The 24717-nt window shown below is 37.3% G+C and overlaps 2 protein-coding genes across 3 annotated transcripts in view; both read right to left on the bottom strand.

Annotated features, from left to right (window-relative positions):
• Nucleotides 1-24717, bottom strand: part of LOC128610659 (protein FAM50A-like) — a 116078-nt gene that overhangs the window by 78093 nt on the left and 13268 nt on the right. The window lies entirely within an intron of this gene.
• Nucleotides 6628-23210, bottom strand: LOC128609523 (protein FAM50A-like). 2 transcript variants are annotated; one of them, XM_053628014.1, is made up of 8 exons: nucleotides 22602-23202; nucleotides 15824-15885; nucleotides 13760-13836; nucleotides 12710-12764; nucleotides 11855-11903; nucleotides 8429-8499; nucleotides 8168-8278; nucleotides 6628-7399 (listed from the first exon to the last, which is right to left on the bottom strand). In XM_053628014.1, the coding sequence occupies exons 3-8, from the start codon at nucleotides 13834-13836 to the stop codon at nucleotides 7391-7393; spliced, it is 372 nt and encodes a 123-aa protein (XP_053483989.1). In that variant the 5' UTR covers nucleotides 15824-15885; nucleotides 22602-23202; the 3' UTR covers nucleotides 6628-7390. The 2 variants fall into 2 exon arrangements, with proteins under 2 accessions (XP_053483989.1, XP_053483988.1); XM_053628013.1 differs by lacking the exon at nucleotides 6628-7399 and adding an exon at nucleotides 7928-8044 and having other exon boundaries at nucleotides 22602-23210.

The raw sequence follows: 24717 nt of genomic DNA, 5'->3' as shown, positions 1-24717 counted from the left end.
TCATAATATATATATATATATATATATATATATATATATATATATATATATATATATATATATAAACATGCACACACAGGAACACCGGAGACCAGAAACAAACAAAAGAGAAACTAGGATAGCATATAAACAGAATAGTGCAGGACAGCCATTGATGAGACACCATTAGTGAGACTTCCTTTGACAACATTTTCATGTTATTTTTCTCCTAAGAAGAGCAGTGGTGTAGATTCACATTTATTTACTTGGCAGCAGTTTTGTACAATTTATTTAAACAGTAATGTTTTGAAATGCCGTTAAGTGGTTGGATAATCCATATAAGCAAGCTGTTCCAACATCTGTTGCAGTACTAAGATGCAGAAGATTCATTTTATCTGGTGCAAATCTTAGGACCAAGAACCTGACCAAGAGGAAGCCTATTTCTTCAGGCAGATTATAGAATTGCAGAACACTGCAAGCGAAATAGAGTGAGTGTGCAAATCGAAATAGGCAAAGAAATTTAATGTTTTTAAATGACTTCAACCCAATTAAGCATTCTTTTCACTTACTGAAGGCAAAATTGAAGGCAGAAAGACCCACAAACAAGCAGCAACTGAAGGAGGCTGCAGTAAAGGCCTGGTAAATCGTCTCAAGGGAAGAAACTAAGCATTTGATGAAGTCAATAGGTCATTGACTGCAAAAGATTTGCATTCAAGTATTAATAATAATAATAATAATAATAATAATAATAATAATAATAATAATATTTATAAGTGTATTCGTTTGTTCAATTACTCAGTTCACTGTGAAAATGGAGGGACTCTGTAAAAGTCTCTGTAATATCTCTGTAATTCCTAAACAGTTAATGCAATATTTTTGTTAAACCTCTTGAATTAAAGCTGAAAATCTACACTTCAATCACTGCTTCATTTCAAATCACAAAAACTGTGGTGGTGTACAGAGGCAGAATAATGAAACTCGTGTCACTGTCCAAATACTTATGGACCTAACTATATCTATTAAGGGTTCAACATAATGACATCATCTGTATCTATAATTGTTTAGTGTATCTGCATCTGTATGCAGATTTAACACCCCACCCCACCCCAAATAATAGTGCATCTCCTATTTGTGATTGTATTTGTGTCTGTTCAGAACATTTTATTTGTTCATTGCAAATAATGTATTCATATTCAGTTACTGTAATAACTAAAGTAGAGGTGTTAATTCTTTTACCGGAAGTAATGATGGCTGCTCACGACACTCCTCTTCAGGAGTAAAGCTATCAGGAACAAGGCAACAAAATTTAGTGTACTCCACATCTGTATCAGCATCTGCCTGTATATAATTGTGTGTGTATATATAAGTGATAAGCCTCACTGTAGTAGTATTTTTCTGGAATATACTGGTTGTAACCATATCATGATTCGTCATTCATGTTTCGTCTTCAAATCAGCATCCTGCAGAGGACTTATAGTGGCACAACTACAGTATAGAAGCCATGCATAGAACAAAAGTATTACAAAATCATTACGAAATTAAAAATCTCGAAATCGAAATTAGTTTATCTCTCAAAGTTAGCATAGCAACTGTACGATTACAAATGGACTGCAAGAAACTTTCAGGTCATTTTAAATACTTGGTTATGCCTGATGGGCTTGTAAATGCTCCTTCTGTCTTTCAGAGAATTTCTGAATCGATGTCATACACTGATGATGTCCTGATCTAGTCCAAGACCAAGCATGAATATGTACAACAAGTACATGCAGTCCTACAAAAACACGTAGAAATCAACCTGTTCCACTAGAGAACTGGTAACATCCAGCTTGGTCAATCCTCTACCAGACCACCAGAGGGCGCCCGTCCAGTGAGTTTTGAAAGAATTATTTGTTATTTATTGTCATTTCCTGTTTGTTCCTTATATAAAGCATATGGACTTCAGCTTTGTTATAAAGCTTTATATTTTGTCCCCTCACTTGTGTAAGTTCTGATTTTGTCTTGATAGTCTAAAGTCTGTGTAAAACTCTGCCTTGCCTTGCCTCGCCTCATTTCTGCCTTTTGCTGCCCTTCTGATTTGTGGCTTATTGACCATGTCTGCCTTCCTAACCATATTATTAGAATGTGATTTAAAGTTTGTATTCTCAGAGAGTTACTGGTATTTGACCTGGAATGTTCTGACCCTGCCTTTTGTCTTAATAAAAGACAAAAAAATAAAAACTCTGTTCCAAGAGTACTCATATAGACAGGGGCAGACTTAGGGTGGTGGGCTTGAACCATTGTTGGGGCCCTATACATACACCAGGACATAAATTTATAACTGGTCCAGCCAGAAAATGTAAGGATGCTATAACACAAAACAGCAGCTACTATAATAGCATGATGGCATGGCATTAGCAAACATTTTATTATATACATCCCCAATCAAGAAAAAGTTGGGACAGTATGGAAAATGCTAATAAAAACAAAGAGGAGTGATTTGTAAATGTAATTTGACTTGTGTTTAAACAAAAAACATATAAAGACAGGGTATTTGATGTTTTACCTAATCAACTGCATAGTTTTTTGAAGGTAAACGTTTATTTTGAAATTGATGCACGCAACATGTTCCGAAAAAGTTGGGACAGGGGCAATTTAGGACTAATAGCAATGTGACGAGTTGAAATGAGAAGGTGATGTGAAACAGGTGAGGCAATCATCTAATCATAGTATATAAGGAGCCTCCAAAAAAGGCCTAGTCCTTAAAGAGCAAGGATGGGTCGAGGCTCAACTATCTGCCAAAAGAGGCGTCAGTGAACACTTTGAGATAAACATTCCCCAAAGATAAATCGGTAGGAATTTGGGCATGTCACCTTCTACACTGCACAATATAATTAAAAGATTCAAGGAATCTGTCAAATCTCTGTGAGTAAAGGGTGAGGCCGAAAACCACTTCTGAATGTGCGTGATCTCCGATCCCTCAGACATCACTGTCTTAAAAACCGTCATGAGTCTGTAATGGAGATCCTGACATGGGCTCGGGAATACTTTGGTAAACCTTTGTCAGCCAACACCATTCGCCGCTGCATCCACAGATGAAAGTTAAGGCTTTACTATGCAAAGCAGAAGCCGTACATCAACACTGTCTGGAAGCTCCGCCCACTTCTCTGGGCTCGGTCTCATCTGAGATGGACAGTAGCACAGTGAAATCGTGTTTCAAATAATTTTTGGAAATTTTCAAAACAGCTGTCATGTTCTCTGGGCCAAAGAGGAAAAGGACCATCCAAGCTGTTATCAGTGTCAGGTCCAAAAGCCGGCGTCTATGATGGTATGTGGGTGTGTCAGTGTCCATGGCATGGGTAACGCACATCTGTAGGGCAGCATTAATGCAGAAAGACATGTACACATTTTGGAGAAACATACACTGCCATCCAGAGCAGGACAACGCCAAACAACATTCTGTCCAGATTACAAGCGCATGGTTGCATAAGCAGAGAGTGGCCTGCCTGAAGTCCTGACCTGTCTCTTATTGAGAATGTGTGGCGCATTTTGAAGTGCAAAATAAGGCAACGACGGCCCTGTACAGTTGTGCAGCTGAATAAATGCATAATGGACAAATGGGGGAAAATTCCACTTGCTAAACTTAACCAACTTGTGTCTTCACTCAGCGTCATGGGTATTGCTTTCTTTTACTTTTTAATTACTTCTTTCCTTTTTTCATTCTACCATGCTCAGAGACAAGATGACATAACAAGGGCAAGATGACAAGATTACAGTATAATAGCTGTTGACAGTGCATGTCTCAATCTTTACTGGCTACTGCAAGAGAGTAGACTACAAGAGAGTGTGATGCGCTTTCATTCTTATTTCAATCTAATCTAACGATATTATTGTCTGTTTAAGAGCCTTGGGGGTCTGTCTATGCAGACATCATAAGGATGATGGGAAACAGGTAAATGGCCTCTGGAGCATATTCCCCACCCCCATAAACAAACTGCAGGTATACAGTGGCAGCTAATGTGCATTAAAGTTGGGTCATTTCTACTGAAACAATGGAATTTATTTGTATGTGTCTGAGCTCATTCCCATTCCAAAATCTCCAACATCTCAGCTCAAACATGTCCCCACACACACACACACACACACACACACACACACATATATATATATATATATATATATATATATATATATATATATATATATATATATATATATATATATATATATACGTGTATAGACGAGGACGCGGGCAGCCTTCCGGACAGTTCCCTCAAGTTCCCTGCCTCCCCAGGGGAACAACGTGCTCCCAGCCTTCGCCCAAACCCCTATACTGGACAGAAAAAAGACCCTATCCCTATCAAGGACTGAGGGGAGTGCGAACAGGACAGGTCCGACTCAGGAAGGGGAATCCGTGTCACTCTTTGACAGCCTGACAGGCTCAACAAAGGCTCAATTCCACCGGGAGATACGAGCAAAAAAACACATGGTATGCAAACACAACAGGACCCGAAAAATACACCCACCAGGTCTAAGGTTTCCTCTGACACGGACAGAAATCCTTCCGGGCCACCGTTCCATAGGCCAACTCGTGCCGGCTTGAAAGTTGGGCTGGAAATATTCCTATGGTAAAGCATTCCAGGATTTTTTTTCTTACTGTCAGGGTTACAGAGAAGTTCGAATATACTGTAATACATACTAGGCTTACAGCAAGACCTATGTGACTACTGAGAAAAATGTAACAGTTCTTTAGGAGAGAAATATAAAAAGACAGGTGTATGACTTTCATTGACTTCGCTTAAGACTCACCTCACAAGTATAGTTGGTTTCTATGTGGAGATTGAGCAAACTGTATGTATGATAAGTGCTGTTTACACTGAAGTCCTAAGAGGTGAACCACAACAAAATCCATTACTCTGCATTAAAGCAGAACAACTGGATGCAGTGTTGTATATATTTATTTGCAGTTAGAATAATGAAAATATTTTTTGATAATAGTTCCAGATATTTTAAGAGCCTACTGACAGTAGGTTCATATAAATGTATTTTTATTGCATTATCTTTTTGCATTTAATTACAAAATAAATAAGATTATTTTGTGTTGTAAACAAATGTGTTTAAATTTTTCCAATGTGTTCATCAAGAATGAATGATATGGCATTAAAATAATTACTGGGTGAATAATTTCAAAGCTGAATGTAATTCTTTTTCTTCTTATTAAAAGTATTATTGGATTTGGATGTGTTCGTACCTGGTTAAATAAATGATTAGACTTGGTTAAATTCTGACTTATTCTGAAATTATTGTCTCTAGTAGATTACGTTAAATCCTTGTTACCGCAAATCTGCGACCAGGTTAGTACAGGCTAAAATCCAGGTTTAGGTGGAGCATTGGGGCACGCCAACTGAGATTTTAGAGTCCAGGCTAACAACTTGGCGTTAAGTGTACTTAGTGTGTACAGGCTCGATAGGAAATTTCCGTTTAGGACAACAAAGTTGATCGACCAAGTCTAAATAGGATCAAGTCTGAACCTCTGATTATTGTAATATTTTTTCTAGTTAAGTGTACATAGGAATCTGTGGCATGATTATATTAAGCTAATTTTAATTCAGATATTATTGGTCTATCTCTGTAAATTTAGTGGTCATGACCTCTGACTAGAAATAACGTTACTATAATTTAGTGTTCCTATCTAAGGGGACTAAGCAAGGAATTTTTTAGAAAAGGGCAAGTATGGGCGGCCATCTAAATAGTATTACTCAATTACCTCTTGCTAATGACCAGGACTGGTGAGTTCGTGACCATGAGATCCGCGTACACGACCGGTACGAGACTCTGAGCGACATGGAATCCGAATGAACAAGCACAATTTAAACTATAGAATAAACTAGAATTAATCAAATGTAAAAAATCAAAAGTATTTACAGATCTGCGTTCTACAAATAATTAGGAAACAAATACAACACTGAGGTTTTTACAATTGGAGTCAGATTTAATTTAAGACAGAGTCAAACAGAATTGGAACGACAAATTTAATAATCTAAATGTATTCGCATCGCTTAAGAAAAGACAGGAACACACAGGATACCGTCACTGGATACCATCGTCACTGGATACCATCGTTGGACCGGTGAGTGGACCCTTACATAACCAACATTTAGAATTATTACTTAAACATAACCTATACTGTATGTATAATCAATATTTAGAAGCATAATCTAAAACCATAGAACACTTTTTAATCGAGTTATATTCTAAGTGTGTTCAGAGCTAGAAGACTTCTATGTTTTACTGCACAGCAGGTGTTTTGTCTACAACAGCTTCACTCTATGGCAATAAATTAGCAATTAGACATTCACCAAAACTGTTTTTCCAATCAAAGCCCTTTAAGCTTGCAAACCAGTGTCAAAATAACAGATCAGACTTCCAGGATGAAGTGTACCAGGCTGGGACTAAAGCCAGAAAGTCATTCATGTATAAGGGTCAATTTATAAAGGTAAAAACCCTGTTCTGATGAACGCATGCGCCACAGATATAAGATATCATTTATACATTATTAAGGCGATGGAGATTGGTTTGTTTTTAGAAAGAAAAGATTAATACCCCGCCTACAGGTAAATTTACTGTTTGAGAAAAGTATATAAAGGCTTGTGTGTGTGTGTGTGTGTATAATTCAGACTTTCTGCAGACTGTCTCACTTTACTGTTTCAATGAAGTTTAATTACTTTTTGACATCTACAAACCCTCTGTTTCTGAAGTTTTTTGTTAGGCTGGAAAGATTGTTTTCCATGAAAAAATCCACCAACATCCCAGAGTTGAAGCTGTTCTGTACTGAGGAATGACCTAAAAATTCCTCCAAGCCGATGCGCAGGACTGATCAACAGTTACCGGAAACATTCAGTTGCAGTTAATGATGCACAAGGGGATCACACCAGATACTGAAAGCAAAGATTCACATACTTTTTCCACTGAAAGATATTTAATATTGGATCATTTCCTCAATAAATAAATGAACAAGTAGAATTTGTTTAACTGGGTTCTCTTTATCTACTTTTATTTTTTTTTTCTACTTTTAATGTTTTAGGTGATATTTATGCAGACATATTGAAAATTCTAAACTGTTCACAAACTTTCAGGAACCACTGTATAATAAACTGCCTGGCATATTAAAAAAAGCAATATTACATTTAAACAGTGTGAAAGAAAACAGAATTCACAGAATGTGGAATTATCAAAATGTGTGTATTTCCTAGAAGACTTTAACTTGAAAAATCTAAACAGAAAAAATTCTCTCAATACCAAAAAAAAAAAAAAAAAAAAAAATGCAAACATCTTTTATTTATTTATAACATTGCATTAGTGCAGAAGGTCTTCTGGGGGAAAAAAAGCAATATATTCCTAAAATCTGAACATAACATGGATGCAAAGCGCCACCTCATCGGATCTAAAAAGGGAGGAAGAAAATGTCTTAATATAGTGACTATAGTTAAATGAAACATATCACTAACATGCAGAACTTTTAATTTATGTAAATAACATACAATGTATAACAATTACATTAAATTATACATTGAATACACATTAGTGACCAGTTATAACTGTACAACAGGGGTCGGGAACCTATGGTTCGTGAACCATATATGACTTTAAATTACTGCCAATGGCTCAACAGTGGGGGGGTGGGGGCACGAAAGCCAGTGTGTCAATTCAATTTTCCAGTCCGAATTGACAGACGATTTTGCATATTTGGAAGTCACATTAACGGTAAGCAGTGTTCAATTTACTCTTACTTACATAGGGCATGTTTTATTCATTTACCATTTGACGAAACTATTAAAGTTAGTTAAATGAAGTCCAAGCGCCACCTACAGGCAAAATGTGTAATGGCCTTTATTACATTACCACTTTTGATAATTATGCAATCATAGTAAAGCCAATAACTAATAACAAGTAGACATAAAAACGTCAGAAAATGTGTTAACCTTTCTCTGGGTCTTTAAAGAAAAAGATATAACTTTTTGGGGTTTTTATGGCTCTGCCAGCTGAAAAGGCTCCTGACCGCTGGTGTACAAGGTGTGTATTTATATTGCTATTAGTCAATAAAGAACCAAAGTAATAAAAATGTTATGGATGTTATGGATCTTTGAATCTGCCATAAAAAAGTGCAAGTGAATGCATTTTAATCTGCAAAAAGCACAAAACTTATATTTACCGTGTATTTGTCCCATTTTTTTTCAGGATCATAATGCTCCCAGCGGCTGGCAGGAAATATGTGTTTGTTTTTTTCATACCAGCTCCTCAGAACCACTTTTCCTGCATGAGACTTTAAACACACACACACACACACACACACACACACACACACACAAATTAACATCTGTGGACAAGATTCCATGTCAAACAGATTTATGTGAACTGTTCATTATGATGAATGGTTATTGGACTTAATGTTTAGATCACACCATGCCTTTACCTCATCTTTCTCAACTGTAGCATCATTTACCAATCGGATATCGTCATGAACATCAAAACTGAAAAGTGGTCCTGGATTAAGACACACAAATTTGCTCTTAGCATTAAAATTGATACAGGTCAAGTGCTTCAGTTCACATCAAACATCAGTACAGGGAAAAATGTGATCTCTGTGACTTTAATTGTGGCATGGATGTTGGTACCAGAAGGGCTGGTTTGAGTATTTCAGAAAGTGCTTATCTCCTGGGATTTTTACAAACAGCACTCTCAAGAGTTTAAACAGAATGGTGTGAAAAGCAAAAAACATCCTGTGAATGGAGGGTATCCAGGCTGAAACAGCTTATTGAGTGAGATCAGAGGAGAATGACCAGACTGGTCTGAGCTGACAGGAAGTCTATAGTAACTCAAATAAGCACTCTACAATCTTGGTGAGCAGAAAAGCATCTCAGAACACAAAACACATCAAATATTGAGTTGGATTGGCTACAACTGCAGAAGAACACATCAGCTAACTATCAGCCAAGAACAAGAAACTGAGGCTATCATGTGCACAGAATCACTGAAACTGGACAGTTGAATACTAGAAAAAGACCAGGTGATGGTCAAGTTTGGGTGAGCCTGTGCCCATGATAGCCTCGGATTCCTGTTCTTGGCTGACAGGAGTGAAACCCAATGTGGTTGTAAAGAGTGATTATTTGAGTTACTATATCCTTCCTGGCAGCTCAAATTAAATTGGCTATGGTCATCTGACCTCTCTTATAAACAAGGCATTCCACCCACAGATGTGTAACTCGGTCAATGTTTTTTGTTGAGTAATTTTGAGGGGACAGCAAATTTACACTGTTACACAAGCTGTACACTCACTACTTTACATTGTAGCAAAGTGTCATTTCCTCAGTGTTGTCACATGAAAAGATATAATCAAATATTTACAAAAATGTGAGGGGTGTACTCACTTTTGTCAGATACTGTATATCTATACACACACACACACACACACACACACTGATGCTTGAAAGTTTGTGAACCCTTAAAAATATCATCTGCATACATATGTCCGAAAACATCAGATTTACATGTAAGCCTTAAAAGTAAAGATAAATAATAAAGAGAACCCAATTAAACAAATGAGAAAAATATCATACTTGGTCATTTATTTATGGAGGGAAACGATCCAATATTATATATCTGTGAATGGCAAAAGTATGTGAAACTCTAGGATAAGCAGTTCATTTCAATATGAAATTAGAGTCAAGTGTTTTCAATCAATGGGATGACAATGAGGTGTAAGTGAGCACCCTGTTTTATTTAAAGAACAGCGATCTATCAAAGTCTGGTAGTTACAACACGTTTTGGGAAGTGTATCATGGGATTAGTCGTTGATCATCGGGCTGGAAAAGGTTGCAAAACCATCTCTAACGAGTTTGGACTCCACCGATCTACAAAGATCACGCCAAGAGCAATAGGTCTACTTAGGGCTACACAATTAATTGAATATTGATCTTGATTATGATTTTGACTGCCCACGATTACATGAACATGATCGACTGCGATACTGATGTTTAAATTCGTCCTCCGCTCATAGAAAACTCTGCTGCACATCAAATCAAGCGTTTCCTAAACTTACAGCCAATCACCATAGAGTGGCACAGGGATGATGTCATTTTGTACGCCAAAACCTGGAAACGAGTTAGCATTTTAACCCTTTCGGTTCCATTGTCCTGAAGTCAATGGGCTTTTTTTTTAATGGGATTTTGGTTAAAACCCTGAAATAAAGTCTGTGGTGAACACAAGCTCAAAATATTTTCACGTTTTGTTCTACGACACAAAATACACCAGTAATACCCCACTCGTGAGTTTTTAAAGCTTTTACGTGTATTGAAAAGGACAGTTTCTAACATGTTGCTAAATGGAACTACAGACGTTGTCAGGGACATTAAATGTCATCACGTCGAACAGGAAAAAACTTTGCAGATAAACTGGTTCAGGTCCGCTGTGCACAATTCCCAAAAAACATGGATGAAGATTCATCCACAGAGTAAATCCGTATTATGGAAAACGTTTCAAATCAAGTTTGGAAAAGTTTGTTGAAAGCTTGTCGACCGTGGTTTAGTTAGTTTATAGTACATGGTTAGCTTTTTATTTTTGAAGATTGTATTTAGGCTTCAAACTTGAAAATGATCTTGATGGACAAAACGTGTTAGTGTTGTAAACTTTTGTTGATCAGAGCTTATCTTTTGCAATAATCCAAAAGCCTATGTGAAAATCCTATTGGGTTTTTGTCGTGGGAACCGGTGTGATGATAACTTCCCGGTTCCGGTACAGAATGACGTCGTCCCTGCACCTCTCTATTGGTTCATTTGGCTGCGACTCTCCTCCTGTAAACACGGTTATTGACTTTTCTGCATTCGCCTGAATTGTTTTCATTTGGTTGCATATTGTGATATTTGATGCATATTTTCATTTGGTTGATGGCCTTTTTATTTTTACTTATCCTATATGTTGGATACAATTTTATTTATATCTTGCTTCTACAAGATGATGCACTTTAAGGATTAGTCTAATTTGCTGCAAAGATTTGTACATTAGCAGGAATGTAGCACGACATGGAGGTGAAAGCAGCGGTCTGTTTATTTAAATGTGAAAGTGCAATCAAAATATGTTGGCCCTAAAATTAATGAATAATCGTGATCTAAATATTGATCAAAATAATCATGATAATCATTTTGGCCATAATCATGCAGCCCTAGGTGTAATAGTCTGTGAGGTCACAAAGGAACCCAGGGTAACTTGTAAGCAACTAAAGGCCTCTCTCACATTGGTTAATGTTAATGTTCATGAGTTCACCATCAGGAGATCACTGAACAACAATGGTGTGAATGGCAGGGTTGCAAGGACAAAGCCACTGCTCTCCAAAAAGAACACTGCTGCCTGTCTGCAGTTTGCTAAAGATCACATGGACAAGCCAGAAGGATATTGGAGAAATGGTAAGTCGTCTGCACTTATGTAGCGCTTTTTTAAACCTTAGCGGTTCCAAAGCGGTTTACACTATGTCTCATTCACCCACACACACTCACACGCAAGCGCTAACTTGCCATCAGGAGCAACTTGCGGTTCAGTGTCTTGCCCAAGGACACTTCGGCATGTGGAGTCATGTGGGCCGAGAATCGAACCGCCAACCCTATGATTAGTGGACAGATGAGACCAAAATGTGTGAAAATCTGTTGTTTTAGGTCATATTTATGCAGATATATAGAAAATTCTAAAGGGTTCACAAACTTTGAATTCTAAAGGGTTCACAAACTCCATACATACACATAAGCCCTGAAGACAAATTTATATGCATTGAAATATTGGTTTTAAATGGGTAGAATGACTCAAACAGTCTGACATACTTGGGTGTTAAAAATATCAGAAGCATGCTTACCACTTTTGCCTCTAGCTTTTGTCACAATGAAGTCATAGAAGCTGTGGTGCTGGAAGAAAAAAAAAGTGAGTAGTGAGTAACAGTGAAAGTTGCTTACAGTGAGAATGGTGCAGTGAAAGTTTTTTTAAATTAATGATTTAGGACTACAGTTATCAGTATACAATTTATATTTATATGTATATGTGTGTATGTATATATATATATATATATATATATATATATATATACACACACACACACACACACACACTGTATACATACATGTATACACACACACTTTTCGAAGATGATGTAAGCTACTGGAAAAAAAAAAACATATGACCTTTCTTTGACTACAAGACCATTTGAATCTGTTCCAAAACCTAGTTAGTTCATCTGCTGGTTCCAATGATAAAAATTCCTTATCCACACTTGTTGAACCACATATTGCGGTAATAAGAATCCCGGGCAGTTGGACGGACAGATGCATGAACAGCCTTAAAACATAATGCCTCTACCACTCAATGGTGGAGGCACAAAAAGAACTCCGCTACATTCATAGAAGTTTTGAACCATTGGAACAAATGTCAGAAGTACTTTACTTTGTCACAAAGCAGCTTTACAAAACCTTGTGAGCAAGCTGATGGGGCCAAGGATTGTTGGATGATTAAAAACAAAAAGCATGTGATGTCAGAAGGTTATTTAAAAGTGTGTTCAGAAACCAGATACCTGTGGTTAAAGGAAAAAAGCAAGCATTTTTAAAAACACTGCTCAAAGCCTCATTAATAATGTTTATAATTGATTTTATCATAATCATCATCACTGTGTAATTAGGGCCTTATTTTAGGGATTCATTCTGTGTTTGACTGCTCTTACATGAGGGATGATCAAGTCTTCCTTAATGTACATGAGCTGCTCCACTCTAGCAGACCTGTGGGGCACGAATACAATAATATTACTTAACAATGCAAAATCAATTAACAGATCCACAAAACAATTCAATCAGAATGTACATAGTATTGTTTAACAAATTTTTACTTTGTACGTATAGACATGAACAAAAATGTATTCATAAGCATAAACAAAGACATGTACACAAAACCTAAACTGCTAATGAAAATATATTAATATATACACTATTAATTCCCAACATTAGAACTTTGCTGCAAAGCTGTTGCTGGCAATTACAGTTTTCCCATGTATAGGGCAAGATATTATTATTATTATTATTATTATTATTATTATTATTATTATTATTATTATTACTATTATGATTATATACAGTGGTGCTTGAAAGTTTGTGAATATAGAATTTTCTACATTTCTGCATAGATATGAACTAAAACATCAGATCTTCACAGAAGTCCTAAAAGTAGATAAAGAGAATCCAATTAAACAAATAAGACAAAAATATTATATGTGGTGATTTATTTATCTAGGAAAATAATCCAATATTACATATGTGAGTGGCAAACGTATGTGAACCTTTGTATATACATACACACAGTATCTCACAAAAGTGAGTACACCCCTCACGTTTGTGCAAATATTTGATTATATCTTTTCATGTGACAACACTGAAGAAATGACACTTTGCTACAATGTAAAGTAGTGAGTGTACAGCTTGTGTAACGGTGTAAATTTGCTGTTCTCTCAAAATAACTCAACACACAGCCATTAATGTCTAAACCGCTGGCAACAAAAGTGAGTACACCCCTAAGTGCAAACGTCCAAATTGGGCCCAAAGTGTCAATATTTTGTGTGGCCACCGTTATTTTCCAGCACTGCCTTAACCCTCTTGGGCCTGGAGTTCACCTGCATTTAAGTGGGAAAATTTAAGAGGACTATTGCAAAGTGTGTTGTATGTGCCACACTTCCTGACTTGTTTAAGCTCTTTTTCAGTTTATCAGCAATCAGTGTTCTTGCCTTAACTCTCTGAAGTCTTTTCTCAGAACCTCCAGGGCTCTTTGGAGAAACTGCTCAATAGAATCGCCCTTCTTCATCTAGAGTAAGAGGTATGAAGACACACAAACACAGACATATGTAAATAGCCAATTCTTTTCTTTTTGCTATACACAGACAACATTTGGGTTTGAGATCAAAAGATGAACATGATCAAAAGATAAACACAAAAGATCAGAATTTCAGCTTTTATTTGCCTGATATCCACATCTAGCTCTGTTAAACAACTTAGAACATTGCGACCTTTAGTGACCTCTAGAGTAGCCAATTTTGAGGTGAGCAAAAGTATAGGAACAGACAGTCTTAAAGAAATAACACTTAATATTTGATTGAATATCCCTTACTTGCATTAAGGCCAACCCATTGACATCACCAACTGTTATTTTCTTCATTTGTGATGCAATCAGGTGCGAGTAAGGCCGTATTTTATTAATAGAACAGTAATCCATCAGAGTCTGATCTTCACAACACTTGTATCATGGAAAGGAGATTTCTGAGGACCTCAGAAAAAGAATTGTTGATGCTCAACAGTCTGGAAACGGTTACAAATCCATCTCTAAAGAGTTTGGAGTCCTCTAGTCCACAGTCAGACAGATGGAGGAAATTTAAGACCATCGTTACCCTTTCCCAGGAATGGTCGAGAAACAAAGATCACTCCAAGAGCAAGATGTGTAATAGTCCACAAGGTTACAAAGGAGCCCAGGGTAACTTTTATGCACATTAACATTGGCTAACGGTGTGCATGGCAGCATTCCAAGGAGAAAGCCACTGCTCTCCAAAAAGATGCCCCTCTGCAGTTCATGTGGACAAGCCAGAAGGCTACTTGAAAAATGTTTTGTGGATAAATAAGACCAAAATATATTTTTTGGTTTAAATGAGAAGGGTTATGTTTGGAGAAAGGAAACACTGCATTCTAGCATAAGAACCATATCCCATTTCTGAAACATGCTAGTGGTAGTATCATGGTTTGAGCCTGACTTGCCATCATTGATGAAACAATTAATTCTGAATTAAACCAGCACATTCTAAAGGAAAATATCACTACACTGAATCGTACGTATTGTACCAATAGCCGAGCAGTAGGTAATGCCATTGTATGCGATTTCAGACACAGCCATGGTTTGGGAATGCATGGTTGTTTCTGGAATAGGCTCACTAATCTTTATTGATGATGTGACTCATGATGGTAGCAGCAGAATGCATAACAATTTAACGATGCCAGTGGGTTGCCGGCTTGGGGCAGTTATTGCATGCAAGGGACATGCAACCAAATATTAAGTTGTGCAAGTTGGGGTGTGCTCAAGTGCTGGTTTGTGAATGGACGGCAGAGCCAGAGAAGGTGAGTGGTGAGGAATGCACACCTGTGGGGAATTCTATTAATTAATGTTGTGTTGCAGTGAGGAGATGCGAGGATAAAAAGGGGAGAAACAAGAGCCGAGAGAGAGAGAAGCCAGCACAAAGCAGTGTGTGTGTGTGTGTGTGTGTGTGTGTGTGTGTGTGTGTGTGTGTGTGTGTGTGTGTTTGAGTGTGTGAATAAAATATGCTGGAAAATGAAAGAAAATAAAGCTCCTTTTGAGTTGTCCAGACCTGCCTCCGGTTTCCTAATTTCTGCCGAAATAATATTGAATGTACCATAAGTGTTATATACTTTAATTTATTTTGAGACATCTATTCTAATACTTTAGCTCACCTAAAAACTGGGTGGTCTGCCAAAGGTGCCCTTTTCTAGGTTGTTTAGCATATATAGATGTAAATATCAGGAACTGAAAGCTGAAACTCTGATCTATCGTCTCATATTCATCTTTTGATCTCAAACACAAATGTCTTCAGAGTATAGTAAAAAAAGGAGAATTGCCTTTGCCATTCCAGTAGTTTCAAAGGGGACTGTATGTATCATCATATCCAGAATATTATGCATATAGGAAGAAAAATCTGTTTGTTCTAATATCAATGCAATAAATAACAAATTAAGGTTTAATGGGAGAAAAGAATAATATTTTGCTGTTATTAGGCTGTCATTGTGGGTACCTTGACTGTTTTCCGGTGTCCAGCTCCATCCCAGTAACTGAAAGTGATCTCAATTTCTTCACCTGAATAGGAAAAAAGTCAAATTTAAGTACATTTTGTTAAGTTTATTCAGTCTGTTAGCAACTCGTTTTTATTTCACCTACTCAGCATAGTGAAGTTCTGACACTTTTTGGGCCAATGTAGATTATTATTCAGGTGTATGCTCAGAACATATGAGTCAAAAATACTAGTTACTGGTGAAGTCAGGAGAAGAATGGATCCTGCTCCTTCTAGGGTGAACTACTGCTTTTTCTGATCTCTTTCCAGTTACTTGGTCTTGAATCTCTTCATGAGACCCAAGGGACCCACCCACCAAAATTCTCATGAGGTTATCAGTAGGGACACACCGAAATAATAATAAATGAAAATCCTTGGCCGAAGCCGAATATAATTAAAAACTTGGCCGAAAGCCGAAGGCCAAATACCGAACACGTTTTTTCACGTTTTTTCCATTTATTTTGCCTTTTTTTTTTTTTTTTACCATTGCATGAATTAAATAGTCAAAATGTGCTTTTTACTATTTTGTCTTGCTCTTCAAAGAAAAAAATCAATTACAAAAGCTACAATTTCAAAATATTTATTTAACACTGAACATTTTTTTTCATTTCAGCAGGCATAGGCTACCAACAAGGCACAATATAACTTTAAATAAATGAGTAAAATAAAAATATTTTGATGTGGTCATCTTTGAGCCCCTTGAATAGCCGATGTTAGGCCTATAATGGACTGCTGAAAGAATGGAACACTCTGTAGCCTACAACTAAAAAGTTCATTAAAAAGTACATTGACAAGAGTGCAGAAAATGGTTCTATTGGGTTCTATAGGGCTGATTATATTGGGGATATATACCGCTCGCATCCCTGTACACCTCGCGCAGTATTATAGCAGATATAGTATAGTTAGATACGTTGTTAATGTTATGTTCCTTGATAGATTTAGTTAGTTTAAACTATAGATTAGTTCATTTAATCCCCGCTGGTTTTTCCGCTCCCAGTCCATAGTAATAGTACATGTTTCTTGTTTTGTGTTTTGAACCTGTTTACTGTGACCGCGACTTTGATTCCTGCTTTGCCTCGTTTATGCCTGTTTGCCGATCGCCCGACCCTTTGCCTGCCTTGACTAAGTTTTTTGGATTACGATTTGGATTTGTCTGCCTGCCCTTAAATAAATACGTCTTTACCTGCTTCCATACTCTACTCCTTTACGTCTCGCGACGTGACAGAATACTCATGAACAGAAACAAAACAAACACACGTCCATGCACGTTTACTGTCCACAGTAAACATCTGAAGAGCACGTAGCTCGTGCACGTAACTCGTGCACGCGCGCACCCCCTCATCGAGGTCGTGACATTCGTGCGTCTCACTCTGGCTAGGCTATTTTGTCGCGTCATCAAACACGTCATTGTTTGGTCAAATTTATTCGGCCTTTTCACTTATTCGGCCGAACACTGGAAGTGCTTTTTTTGCTATTTTCGGCCGAATAATTTTGGTTGCCCAGCATTCGCTGCATCCCTAGTTATCAGAGTTCGTGCTTACCCTGGCTCAAGAATAACATAACAGATTTCACTTTGAAAACCACTAACCATTACAAACTGACAGACTCTAATTCCTAATTGAAGTAGAATTCTTCACGTCTCAAGCACATCAAAAGTTCCATTAATTATTCACAGTTAAATAGACTTAAATTCATTTGCAGTGAGAATGAAGACTTTTGCCAGAAAATTAAGGAAGTGGGCACTTTTTTTAATTATTATTTTTTTTATACAACTTTTTATTCCCCAAGAAAATCACAGATCTTGTCATGGCCCATATTAACACTATTGAGAGAACAGATGCACTGACCTCTAAACAGTTTACTGCTAGAATAGAGAGAATTCCTTTGGTCCGCACTTATCATGCCACTAATACAACAGTGATTGACGTACTACTTAAAAACTTCAAAATCCTACTGGACAATCCTGAGACAGCCTCCCTTTTTAAGGAATCTCCACTAATTTTCTTCAAACAGAACAAAAATATCAAAGACCAAATTTTCAGGAGTGAATTAAATGATCAGGCCAGTAGAATCTATGGTACTCTTGCATGAAATCATACAAGATGTTCCACATGCAAATTCATTAATACAGCCATTAAAATCACAGAACCTAAAGGATGTTGTTTATTACCCATCACTCCTTGTGCATCACCACAGTTGACATTTATCATCTTTTCTGTAAGTAATGTAATCAGCTATAAATTGAAGAACTGCAGGAGACTGGCTGATTATTTTTTTCAAGCACCTTCATAGCAACAAAATGAAGGATATCTCCTTACCAGTGGCAAGATACTTCAATGTTGATGGACATAACATTAATGACGACATTAATGTCTCCAACATTAATGGAGAAAGAGCTCACACATTATACATACTTTTTTTTTTTTTACTGCAAACCAATATGTTCTTAATGTAAATTTTCATAGTCAAAATTCATTATTTGTCAACTGATCAGATGTTGCTTGCATAAGTATTCAAAGCTTTCAGAATAGTACTTGGTAGAACCAGTGTTTGCTGCAATAACAGCATTAAGTCTGTTGGGGTAAGTTCCTACCACCACACTGTTTGGGAGAGATTTTTGCCTATTCATCCTGACAGATTTGCTCCAGATTGTTCAGGTTGGTTGGATGTTGTTTGTTGACTGCAATGTTTAAACATCGTCAGATTCTCAATGGGATTCAGCGCTAGACTTTGGCATGGTCACTGCAGAAATTTTCCCTTTTTGATTTAAATATTCCTGCATTGCTTTGACCTTGTGTTTGGGAACACTATTCTGCTGAAAAGTAAACTTTTCACTAAGCTTTCATTTTTTTGAAGATAGAAGCAGGTTCTCTTGTAATATCCTCCTGTATTTTGCTCCATTCGTTCTCCCTTCAATTTTGACAAGAACCCCAGTTTCTGAGGATGAAAAGAATCCCCAAAGCATCTTGTTGCCACCACATTTCACTGTAAAAGATGGTGATAATTGCGGTAAGGCCTGCATTAGGTTTGCTTTATACGCAGTGCACTGAAACCCGTCTCAAAAAATATCTTGATTTTGGTCTCATCACACCAAAAAAATAAAAAATTACTGGGTCACACTTATCAGTCTCTCCAGGATTTTGTGAATGCAGAATCACATTAATGCAAAATCAACAACAACAACAAAAAATTCAGAGGAGATTGCAATTTTTCAAAATTACTAAAGATTTTCCACAGATTTGGGCCAACACATCATGTGTCATCACAACACATTCATTCATTCAAAGCCCCCTTTGATCTACATGCTTTGAACATGAGTACAGCTAAAACGTCTCATATATGAACAAACATCACTGCAAAAAATGTCATGCAATTGCAATTTCACCAAGTCAAGCTACTGTCTGCCAAAAAAAGAACCCCACAAAAAAACTCCTCAGGTTGCATCGTAAATTGTGGGGGGAAAAAAGCCACAGTAAAATCAAGCATTTTTGGCCACAAAAATCACAACAAAAAACCCCCTAAGAAATCCCGTACTAAACTCAGAAATCCTGTCTTTCACATGGCTCTTCGACAACGATTTCTTTCTATACAGCCTCCAGTACAACCCAGGGCTCTGAAATGGTTGTCTTCTGTACCTTCACTCAGCCACTATACTCTAACTTCTTCAGTGTGACTATTGAGACACTGTGGCTTCCCTCTCCAGTCTTTCTCTTGTTTTTGATGGAGGGCCTTATCTACAATGGTGCTTGAAATTTAGTGAACCCTTTATAATTTTCTATATATCTGTATAAATATGACCTAAAATATCATCAGATTCTAAAATCCTAAAAGTAGACAAATAGAACCCAATTAAACAAATGAGAAAAATATTATAACTTGCTCATTTATTTATTAAGGAAAATTATACAATATTACATATCTGTGAGAGGCAAAAGTATGTGAACCTCTAGGATTAGCAGTTAATTTGAAGGGGAAATTAGAGTCAGGTGTTCTCTATCATTGGGATGATAATCAGGTGTGAGTGAGCACCCTGTTTTATTTAAAAAACAGGGCTCGATCAAAGTCTGTTCTTCAAAACACATACTTGTGGAAGTGCATCATGGGGGGGGGGGGTAAAAATAAAATAAAATAAAGGAGTTGTTGATGCTCATCTGGCTGGAAAAAGTTACAAAACCATTTCTAAAGAGTTTGGACTCCACCAAACCACAATCTGACAGATTACTGTATGTACAAACAAAAGAAATTCAAGGCCACTGTTACCATCCCCAGGAGTGGAGACCAACAAAGATCACTCCAAAAGCAAGATGTGTAATAGTCTGTGAGGTCACAAAGGAACCCAGGGTAACTTCTAAGCAACTACAGGTGTCTCTCACATTGGCTAATGTTAATGTTCATGAGTCCACCATCAGGAGAACACTGAACAACAATGGTGTGCATGACAGGGTCGCAAAGAGAAAGCCGCTGCTCTCCAAAAAGAACATTGCTGCCGTTCTAAACTTGGACAATCACATGGACAAGCCAGAATGCTACTGGAAAAATGTTTTGTGGATGGATGAGACCAAAACAGAACTTTTGGTTTAAATGAGAAGGGTTATGTTTGGAGAAAGGAAAACACTGCATTCTAGCATAAGAACCTTATTCCATGTGTGAAACATGGTGGTGGTAGTATCGTGCTTTGGGCCTGTTTCGCTGCATCTGGGCCAGGACAACTTGCCACCATTGATGGAGCAATTCTAAAGGAAAATGTCAGGACATCTGTCTGTGAACTGAATCTCAAGAGAAAATGGGTTATTCAGCAAGACAATGACCCTAATAAGCACACAAGTCATTCTACCAAAGAATGGTTAAAGAAGAATAAAGTTAATGTTTTGGAATGGCCAAGTCAAAGTCATGACCTTTATCCAAGAGAAATAATGTGGAAGGACCTGAAGTAGGGTCCTTGATATAATTTTACCAAAAGTTGAATAACCGTTCGATATACGTTTATGCATCACAGATGATATGCGTATATGCACAAAATACTGTGCGAGTGCATGTTGCAGACCGGGCAGCTAACGTAGTGTTGTTTACCAACACGGTGGTAGCTAACAAGATTTTTGTTAGAGTGGAGAAATGAGCGACACTGGAGCAAATGCAGTGCTGCCAATGACCAGCTCAAAGGACGATGACATAATCGACAGAAAAGGTCATTCAACTTTGGTAATTTGGAGATGTTTTGTCTTTTTACGATGTGAGACATAAAAGTGCAGCGTGCCACAGATATGTGCCAGTAAAGACAGGCAACACCACAAATCTATTTCACCATTTAAAACATCACCCGTTAAAACACGCAGAAAGTCAAAAATTACTATCACAAACTAGTGTTATTAGTGGAAGTGGAGCATCTACAAGAACCAGGCCAGTATTCAGTGCAACTACACCATGCCTTATGACAAAAACGAGAAGACATCACAAATGCAGTTGCATTGCATAGACATGCTTCCCATTAGCACTGTCAAAAATGAAGATTCAAGAAGTTCTCTCTCTCTGTCGGTCTCTCTCTCTCTCTCTCGGTCTCTCTCTCTCTCTCTCGGTCTCTCTCTCTCTCTCACACACACACACACACACACACACACGTTCGAGTACTCAGGTCAATACCATGGAGATATAAACTAACAGTCATCACATGCCGTGGCTCAAGGTAGCTGCCAAAAAAATATTTCTTACTAAAATATTTCATAGTTTGTATGCAAACAATTTTTTTCATAATGTTACAGTTGGACTTTTTTGTAGCAGAAAAGAACACTCAGTATGTAATTGGTTATGTAGCTTCATGTTCTAGTTGAAGCATTTTTGTAATAAATATAACGGGATAGTGAGAACTGAACTGTCACTTCATTTATCTTAAATGAACTTATCTTAAGTTCTTCCACCACAAAAATAGGGCTGGTCTTGGGCATTAAACTACCACTGACCTGCGCTGGGTATAGTGTAGTGGGGGAAACTTTCCATCAATGTGTATATGCTGTGTGTACAGATATTAAAGAAAAATGAATGCGGCGTTGTATCAGGCTGCTGCATGTGGTGGAGGCCAATGAAATCACATACCGTAATTCCGTGGAGTATCTTGTGTCACAGGTTTGCAGTGTGCTGGATGGCACAAACATCCCTATTCTTCCCCCGACTGATGAATAAATTCGGTCATGTGACACTTTTTGAACGAATGCCATTTTTTCTCAACAGAAACTATTTTCCTAACAATCCCCCCCCCACACACCTTTTAAAGTATCGACGTAGAATTTATGTGCTAAAGTTAAATGAAAAAAAGATTATGTCGACCTTTGTGAAATTTTATTGATAATTTGCATTTCCATCAGCTATATTGGCAAACATTTTAATGCACTAAAGCTTTCATAACCAAAAAAAACCCCAAAAAACTTTGATGGAAACGTGGTTAATGTCTATAGGCACAGTTATTCAAAGAAAATTCTATTTTCTTTTTTCCTACCATTGTTTGCATTATTCTTTTCCCTATCTGGTGATGTAATAATGGACTTTATGGCATTCGACTGCTTAGCTTAAACACACTTAACTATCTTGATTTATTAAAACACAAAATAGAGATTCCTGTGAAACAAAAAAGTAAATAATACCAATAATTAACATTCCTTTACAAGTACAAATAAGCGTAATAGCCTACATATTACAGCAGCCTCATTCATGTTCAGATACATACAATAATTGTTATTTTCATATCACTTACTCTTGATTTTCTCCTGCTTCCGCTCCCATTCCTGTCTAAGCTCCTCCCTCAGGTGATTTTCCTCCTCCTGGACACAAAAGACACAAAAACAAACAACACAACTCGTTTAAACACCAAACAATATAGCCGCAAGTGGCAATCTGCAGGGTCCAAGCACCCTTGCTAAGCGTTTCAGAATTCTAAGCGCACCATAGATTAACATACCGATACATTAACATATTTCTGATTTTAACCCAATGCTGAATAATGGGAATTCACAGCAAATACTATACAATAAAAAATAACATTCTATAAAAAGGAATAAAGCAATAAAAATGTGGAGATTGTCAAATCTCAGTGTGGATGTGGTAAAGGAAAAGGCCTGTGCTGGCTTGCCATGTGAATCAAATTGCCTCCCTCAAAGTCCTGGTCAAGGTTATTCACTTAGCAGAATGCTAGCGAAGGCATAACTTGGCTGACTAACTGAACACAGCCCATGATACATCATACAGGTTGTACTTTGAAAAACACATTCTACTTTTCCTCTAAACAAACACATTTTGTTATTTTTATTTATTTATTTATTTATTTATTTATTTTAACAGTTCACTGGTGCAGGTGATGGTATTTTCATTGTTGCAGGTTTCTTCTATTCCATACAGTCTAGCCTAGGGAAGTGCATCAAAAGTCAAAAACTTTTACCTCTCTTTCCCAGTCTGGAAGAAAGCTGGTGTCGACATTAGGATTCTTCCCCAGCCTCTTTTTCTTAACCGGGGTGTCTAGCAAACAGCAACAAGTCAAATTAATAACAAAAGTTGAAATCTATATCCACAGCAACATGACTGAACAGGTTGTCTATGCAAATGTCAACTACTAGAAAAAAAAGTTCAGGTGAACTTGCAGGTAGGGCTGCACGATTATGGCCAAAATAATAATCCCCATTATTTTGATCAATATTGAGATCTTGATTATTTATCAAGATTATTCATTGATTTTAGGGACAACATATTTTTATTGTACTTTCACATTTAAATAAACAGACCACTGCTTTCACCTCCATGTTGTGCTACACTCCTGCTAATGTACAAATCTTTGCATCAAATTAGACTGATCCTTAAAGTGCATCATCTCGTAGAAGCTAATTATAGGATAAGCAAAAATGCCATCAACCAAATGAAAATATGCATCAATTATAACAATATGCAACCAAATGAAAACAATTCAGACGTATGCAGTGTTTACAGGAGAAGAGACGCAAGACAATTTCTTTTCTACAAAAATTTAGGAGCACAGTTGAAGTTTAGTGAATTTTTGTTTTGTTTTGTTTAGTTTTTTTAAGAGATGGTAGCGTTAACGTGCCAGAATATAACACACAAGCAGGCGTTAGAAACAGTGCGTGATCAATAAAAGATGGCGGTTGTGAGATCAGGAAAGTGAGAGAAGCAGATGATGTTCAGTGTTAATCGTCATCATAATGGCTTCCCTGCAGAATTTCCACACTTGTTCGGTTGACTGAGGTGATGCAAAGCAGTGTGAAAGTAACTGTTGCGCGGTGTAGATGCATTTTGGACTTCCTGTAGTTTTTATTCTGATTGTAATATACAACATCGACCAGGTCACTCGCACCAGTGCGAATAAATATTTATTCACAGTCGCACAAAGTACTTCAGTCACAAATATGATTGAAATGGTTGCACTTTAGAGCCCTGAGTTTATCTGCAAAGTTTTTTCCCCGTTCCGCGTGATGAGGTTTAATGTCCCCGACAACCTCTGTAGTGCCATTTAGCATCGTACTAACTAGTGTCATGATTTTCAGTCACGCAAGCGCTGGAGCTCACAGAGAAACTGGCAGCTCGAGCGCTAAAATGCTAACACCATCTCCGGGTTTTGGCACTACAAAATGACATCAGCCCTGCGCCGCTCAATGTGATTGGCCGTAAGTGTAGGAAGTGTTTGATTTGAGTGGAGAAAACAGCAGAGTTTTCTATGAGCAGAGGACGAACTTTAAACGTCAATATCGCAGTCGATCATGTTCATTTAATCGTGGGCAGTCAAAATCGTAATCGCGATCGATATCTGATTAATTGTGCAGCCCTACTTGCAGGGCTATCGCTATGTACAAGTAGTCTTGGAAACT

The sequence above is a fragment of the Ictalurus furcatus genome, chromosome 7, assembly GCF_023375685.1.
Source record: "Ictalurus furcatus strain D&B chromosome 7, Billie_1.0, whole genome shotgun sequence".
In the NCBI taxonomy this organism is placed as follows: Eukaryota; Metazoa; Chordata; class Actinopteri; order Siluriformes; family Ictaluridae; genus Ictalurus; species Ictalurus furcatus.
The sequence above is the reverse complement of the archived record's forward strand: the minus strand, read 5'-3'. Positions and strand labels throughout refer to the sequence as shown.

What these genes read in the sequence shown, in the direction of transcription:
- LOC128609523 (XM_053628013.1), bottom strand. Translation starts at nt 13,836, where the DNA reads ATGAAGAAGGGCGATTCTATTGAGCAGTTTCTCCAAAGAGCCCTGGAG. An exon ending in AAAGACTTCAGAGAGTTAAG is followed by an intron (nt 12,765 to 13,759) that starts GCAAGAACACTG and finishes CGTGCCCCACAG; the next exon opens with GTCTGCTAGAGTGGAGCAGC. An exon ending in AAAAATGGGACAAATACACG is followed by an intron (nt 8,045 to 8,167) that starts GTAAATATAAGT and finishes ATTGACTAATAG; the next exon opens with CAATATAAATACACACCTTG.